Source organism: Oryctolagus cuniculus, chromosome 2 (assembly GCF_964237555.1).
Source record: "Oryctolagus cuniculus chromosome 2, mOryCun1.1, whole genome shotgun sequence".
Lineage (NCBI taxonomy): Eukaryota > Metazoa > Chordata > Mammalia > Lagomorpha > Leporidae > Oryctolagus > Oryctolagus cuniculus.
The window spans coordinates 56,287,105-56,294,497 of record NC_091433.1 but is presented as its reverse complement, the minus strand read 5'-3'; the positions used below and the strand labels follow the sequence as shown (position 1 = coordinate 56,294,497).

Sequence of the window (7,393 nt, the reverse complement as noted above, 5' to 3'; positions counted from 1 at the left end):
CCAAGCACATTTATTTGATTCACCATGCAAATTGTCTTCCTACTGTAGGAAGACAAGATTTTAAACACAGAAAGGGAAAAAGTAACACAGATTGCCTAATACCTTTTAACTTAGTAAAATACATGAAATGAAAAAATCTTGTATCTATATTCATATTAAATAAAGATACTGATATGTTCAGAAGTAATATGGAATGAAGGACTATGAAATAAAACTATTCAATTAGGTGTTTGTTAAATGTATAAGCAGATGGATGAGAGTATCAGTTCTGATACAGATCCCACAATTTCTCATTTTCCCTGTATTCTGATATCCTCCTTCTCAGTTCCCATTCCCCACTATCCCTTCTCACTTTTAAATTCTGGAAAGATTCTGAACTTGGTTTATATGCTTGTTTTGCTCTATGTTTCTCAAAGTGGTCTGATCATAAGAAGCAACTATAATGCATATTAAAAACATGGATTAGGATGGGCACTGGCTTAGCGAATAAGATGACCAGAACTCATATCAGAGGACCTGGGTTCAATACCCACTTCCAGCTCCAAATTCCAACTTCTTGTGAATGCAGACCCTTACAGGCAATGATGATGGCACAAGTATTTAGATTCCTACTACCTTTCTGAGAGACCTGATTGAGTTCCCAGCTCCTAGCTTCAGCCCTGGTCCAGTCTAGCTGTTGAGGGCATTTGAGGAGTAAACCAGCAGATGGAAGCTTTCTCTGTGTGTGTGTGTGTGTGTGTGTGTGTGTTATATTACAACAAAACAATTCACACAGATTGCTACTACTCAAGCCTGGCAATTCTTATTTGGTAAATCTGAGATATAGACTAGGGCTATGGATTTTATTTTTTTTAACTTTTATTTAATAAATATAAATTTCCAAAGTACAACTTTTGGATTATAGCGGCTTTTTCCCCCCCACCCGCAACCATCCCATCTCCCACTCCTTCTCCCATCCCATTCACATCAAAATTCATTTTCAATTATCTTTATACACAGAAGATCAATTTAGTATATACTAAGTAAAGATTTCAACAGTTTGCACTCACACAGACACACAAAGTATAGAGTACTGTTTGAGTACTAGTTATACCATTAATTCACATAATACAACACATTAAGGACAGAGATCCTACATAGGGAGTAAGTGCACAGTGACTCCTGTTGTTGACTTACAATTGACACTCTTATTTATGGCATCAGTAATCACCCTGGCTCTTGTCATGAGCTGCCAAGGCTATGGAAACCTCTTGAGTTTGCCAACTCCAAACTTATTTAGACAAGGCCATAGTCAAAGTGGAAGTTCTCTCCTCCCTTCAGAGAAAGGTACCTCCTTCTTTGATGACCCATTCTTTCCACTGGGATCTCACTCACGGAGATCTTTCATTTAGGTCATTTTTTTGCCAGAGTGTCTTGGCTTTTCATGCCTGAAATACTCTCATGGGCTTTTTAGCCAGATCCGCATGCCTTAAGGGCTGATTCTGAGGCCAGAGTGCTGTTTAGGACATCTGCCATTCTATGAGTTTGCTGTGTATCCCACTTCCCATGTTGGATTGTTCTCTCCTTTTTAATTCTATCAGTTAGTATTAGCAGACACTAGTCTTGTTTATGTGAACCCTTTGATTCTTAATCCTATCATTATGATCAATTATGAACTGAAACTGATCACTTTAACTAGTGAGATGGCATTGGTACATGCCACCTTGATGGGACTGAATTGGAATCCCCTGACACGTTTCTAACTCTACCATTAGGGGTAAGTCCGATTGAGCATGTCCCAAATTGTACATCTCCTCCCTCTCTTATTCCCACTCTTATATTTAACAGGGACAAATATCATATGTTCTCCCTGATCGGTAACAACTAACCAAGCACCTAAAAGGAAACCTGTTGAAGTGAAATGTACACTATGAGAAACAATGACTTGATCAGCCCTTGTCCTGTCAAGGAACAACTTACTACTTTATTCCTTTTAGTATTTTTTTTGTTCTACTTAATACTATTGGTTGAATTCTTTAATTAACACACAATTATTCTTAGGTGTTTAAATTTATCTGAAAAGGGCTATGGATTTTATTTTTTTTTTTTGAATTTAAATGCATTTTATTTTTAGACAACCTACATGACAATGTTTTTTGCCTTAAAAACAATGCCTCCACTTGAAGTAAATCATGGTCAAAATAAGTGAGGAGCTCAAGATAACATCAGTCCCACTTCCTGTAAATCCTGGTGTTGTGTGGATGACAAGCAGCAGCCAGTTACGATAAGCAGTGATAGATCCAAATTGCCAACTTTGTTAACATTTTTCCATCTCTAAACCATCCTTAAAGAAAATCATAAACGGGGTCACACCATCCTCACGGTAGTCCAGCAGAGCAACCATGCCATCTGGATTCATGTTTTCACCAATATAGAACTGGTAGTTTTTGAAATTAGCAAGGATGTGCTTGATTTGTTCTGCAGCCCCTGTCATAAAAGGTTTTACTCTCTCTGGTCTCTGTTCTTCAAGTTTGCCTTTGATTGATTTCATGTAATCTTTGATATACTTCTTGTAGGCTTCTTTTGTGAAGCTGGTTTCCTGCAGATGATGGTTCATGACAATATCAACACCAGTGATCACTGTGCTTTCGGTACCTTCGCCCTCCGGGCCTTCGGCGGAGGCATTCCCACCGATGAGCGAATCATCAATGTTACCCTCTGTCCTACTGACCATCTTCCCCTCCACCTCCAGGCACAGTCCGCCCGCGATCTCCCGGATCTTGTAGATGTCGGAGAACATCTCATCGTGGCTGATGAGGTCCCGGTAGATAATCATGATGGCGGCTGGTAGGAGACGACAGCGGCGGCGCTAGCTTGGCAGGAGCCCGGAGCTCAGAGCGAGCGCGGTGCAGCCGGAGCGGCCCTCGGGGGTAGGGGGGAGCGGGCGGAAAAGCAGGGCTATGGATTTTAAATAATTGCCCAGGAACTCAGATGGTCCTGCCATTTGGGAAGTATTGCATTGGTCTATCTTGCCTATCACTCTGGTTTTAGAAACCATCTACAAGCTGGAGATACCTAAATTTATAGAGTCAATCCAGATATCTCTTTTAGATCTATATTTTACATAATCATTTACATGTCTTACAATATCCTAAACTTAACACTTACAAAACTGATCTCTTAATCACCAACCCCATATGTATCGTTCTTTCAGTCTTTCTTTTTTCTACAAATGACAAAATAATACACCTACTTACCTAAAAACATGGTAGCAATCTTTGACATCTCTATAATCCTTAACTCCTACATCTAAGCCATCAGCAACATTTATGAATCAGACCTCCAAAACATATTGCACCCCTATACTCTCATCATTTAAATTTTCACTGCCACTGCTTCTGAAAATAAACCACAAATTTCTTGCCTGGATTACTGGAATTGTTCCTTAATTTTTCCTCTTTTTCCTACAATTATTACCTTCCTATTCATTCTCCATATAATAGCTAGGTGATCATAAAATGAACATGTATCACTCTCTGCTCAAAAATATTCATGATGCAACTGGCATTGTGGTGCAGTAGGTTAAGCTGCCACTTGTAACATCTGCACCCTATATTGGAGTGCCAGTATGAGTCCTAGCTGCTCTACTTAAGATCCAGCTTCTTACTAATGTGTCTGGGAAGGTAGTAGGGAATGGCCTAAGTACCTAGGGTCCTGCCATCCATGTGGAAGACCGGATAGAATTCCAGGATCCTGGCTTCAGCCTGGACACGTCCCAACCATTGTAGTCATTTTGTGAATGAGAGAGAAGATAGAAGATTTCTCTCTCTAATGCTCCCTTTCAAAATAAACAAACAAATCTTTTTGAAAGATCTCCAATGAAAGCTCTTAGTACCTAACATAAATTCCAATTCTTACCCATCTTTGCATGATTTACCCAGATACTTCTCCAATCACATCTGGTACTGCTCTTCTGCTCACTGCCCTTCAGGCTTCTCTCTGACCAATCCCTACTGATCATTCAGCTTTCTCTTAAATGTAGTTGACATTAGAAGACTTCCCTGGTCATCATCCCTTCAAACTAAATTAGTGGGGCTCTTTAGAGGTGTTTGGAGATATTTTTCCTTTCTACACTTATGTTTTGGTTATTGCTCTTTTTTGTAATGTGTTTAATGTCTTCATGTCGCACTAACCTATATACTCTTGAAAGTAAGCGTCTCTCATGTTTTATTAAACACTCTGTTCTCTGTCTTGTAGGATAAGTGAGTTACTAGGTTCTCCACAGATGTTTTTGAATGAATAAATTAATGAATACTATGCACTGAAGGCACATCAGGAAACAAAACAAAAAATTATCCCTGCTTAGATAAACATTCAGTGAGGGAGCCATTATTACCTGGGGCATTTGACCTGTCTGTGAATAAGAAAATGCAGGATTTTTTTAAATTAACAAAAATATTAACATGAAAGCTTAATTTTGTAACATTGATTTTATGTCAATGATCATTACCGATTATGACAGAATCTCTGTCATTTTAAATATTTTAAAGTATATGATTTGATAAGAAATTTTAAATAGCTTGTGTAAACGGTGGAACTTTGAATTGTATTCCCAGTTCCATAGGATATCATATTTGCATGTTATCCAGAAGGATGATTGATGCTGACATCAAGAGACATTCTTCTAACGCTCCAGAATGAGCCCCAGCTGAAGCACCATACTGCTAGGCCCTATGATTGTCCACCTTCTGAGCAGCTGGGATGGGGAGGGACAGAGTCAGCAGTTTGTCTGTGAAATCTTTTGCTAGCTGGGGTGAAAGCTGATAGTGGAACACATAAGGATAGTTTGCAAAGGTCATTGCTTGAAATGTTGGATTTTTCAAGAAAAATATCATTTTTTGGTGGCAGGAAAGAAAGCAAGAATGTTAAAATGTTTAAACAGAAGGTTTGTCAATTTGAAATAAATAATAAGCTAATTAAATTAAATCAACAAAATTCTTGAAGAATTTCTTGTTTTGTATTTTATTAAAACACTATCAGAATAATTTTGCAAGTTTTAGAAAAAAGAGAAAGCCTACAAGTCCTACATGTCCAAATCCCACAGCATGTTCAGGGTGAACCAAACCCCAGGTCTGTAGAAATGTTCAGCATATGAAACTTGTGGCCAACCAGCCCCCAGCAACCAGTGGGAAAAAGAACTAAAACATGCCATTTTTCATCAGAAACCAGTAAGTATGGTCCATTTTAATTTGAGATCCTCCTCACACTCTAAAAGGAAAACATTGTCCAGCTTTTCATTGCCTTGAAAGCACAAGATCCTGCATAAAAATGTCAGCTACAGGTTTCTAAGCAAATGTTTCCTTTTACAATATGGCACACATCATAATTCCTTTGCCCTGGTTCTCCTTGAAAAAGAGGGGGAGTATAACCCACTAACTAGCAGCCAAACACTCTTCTCTTAAAAATGCAGTAAAAAGAAATGAAAAACAGCCACAACAAAACAAGGTGTCCAGAGCAAAGGTCTTGCCCTGAATTTATCATTTGTTTATATTTCCTCTGGTCTTTTAAAATTTCTCTAGGTACATCCTTTCTGCAAAGTAGAAGTCAGTTAGTAAAGTCACTGTAAAAGTATTTTCTCCAAACAAAACTAATGAAAGATGGCCCATTACAGACAAACACTGGTCAAATTTTACTGTGTTCACGTCATCTCATGATAAGTACATGTAAGTCTTAAGTTCTAACACATAGCCTTATTTTGTTTTCATGAAGAAATTCTTCTTTAACAAAGAGCATTCTTAAAAGAGAATTAGTTCCCTTGTAAACCCATGCATGCCCGATTATTCCCCACCCCAACCCCCAATAAAATTACCTGTTCTCACGAAGAGGAACAATTTGCCAATCTTCATGTTAGAGTTAATTTTTTGTACAGTGCTACAAGCTTTTGAATAGAAATTTGGCTGTAAAAATGTTCAGATCCTTCACCATGCACAATAACATCCATGCAGTAAACAATCATTTAAGGCTATCTTTTAGTTAACTCTGAGAGCCACAAAGAAACTGTTTCATCTCTATTCTATTCCTTTGTCCCCACATTGACTGGAAAAGGAAATGTATCTTAACATAATATTAGTGCGCCTCCCATTCATGATAACAGCGACTTTCAGATAAGTGTGGAAAAGTTTTGTCCCTGGGACGCCTCCCTACCCCTGCAGATCTCACACAGAGAACATTCATAAGCATTTGCAGCTCTTCACAGTTTATGATTTTAGCTGTATCATTAGGAAATTAGAAAATGTCATATCCATCATATCGCCCATTCAGCTAGCCAAAAGTAAAATATTCTCAGAATAATTACAAAATTCAACTGATACTCATGGGTTGCTAATACACATACTAGGCGAAAGAATATATCTCATAATTTATTAATGGTAATACTATTAGTATTTTTTTGCTTTCTAAGCGATTCTTTATAAAAACTTACTTCCATAGCTTCTGTATGTCCTTCAGAACTTTCTTTCACCAAGCTTAGAAACAAATTTGTTAGATCTAGGCAAGAATTATACCTTTAATTTTATGAATATTTGAAAAAACCTGATGCTCTCCTCATCCCATCCAGAAAAAGAAACAGGAATATGATAGTTAAGGGAGATAAACAATGTGGCAGTCACTTTGAATTCAACTCTATCAAGGACATAATTGACATCAAATTTGGCCAATTTAATGGGAAATTGCCAGATGTATTTGTTCTGTGCCCAAGGAAAAAAAGTGCTACACTTTTCATCTCTACAATAATTATTCTTACCAGCAAAAATGATGATTGCAATCTGGCATGTTGTAGAAGTCACCATGCCCACCTAATTTTTCTGATTTGAAGTATTGTCAAAACTTTGACACAAAACTTATGAGTTACAACAAGGTAAAATTTTAAATGTCAATTAGCTTTGAGTGCCAATTAGCTTTCATGTCTTAGAAAAGAAACTATAGCATGTGACACCATAATGGTTATGGATTTCAAGAAATGAAAAAAACCTTACTTAGCATCCTCAAGTCCCTCTTCAAATGAAGAAAAAAAGAATGAGGATAAGAGGAGATCAGTTCAGATTTCATAGCTGAGAAATAATTTGATAGTGAGGATTATCCAAAATGATTAGTAAAGATACCTTAAATGACATGTTCTAAGTCAAAACAAAAGCAAACAAGGAAGCAAAACTGTACATGTAAAATAATACTACCATAGTTAAAAAATACTAGACAACCTTGATAAATAAATCAACTAGAAATAATAGTTTTCTTTACTCATCACATAATAGTTGGCTTTATTATATTTTCAACTTTTAATTTGTTCTTTATTTGAAAGAAAGACTAATAATTAAGCTATTTGTTCACTCTTTACTATGAATTTTCGGTTGCTATC

The 7,393-nt window shown here is 37.1% G+C and overlaps 1 protein-coding gene across 1 annotated transcript; it reads right to left on the bottom strand.

Moving 5' to 3' along the window:
• Positions 1–2,071: 2,071 nt before the first annotated feature.
• LOC100357892 (translationally-controlled tumor protein) lies at positions 2,072–2,953 on the bottom strand. The gene has a single exon (XM_002709474.5). It carries the CDS (start codon positions 2,813–2,815, stop codon positions 2,297–2,299), a length of 519 nt encoding a protein of 172 aa, XP_002709520.1. The 5' UTR covers positions 2,816–2,953; the 3' UTR covers positions 2,072–2,296.
• Between the last annotated feature and the right edge of the window lie 4,440 nt (positions 2,954–7,393).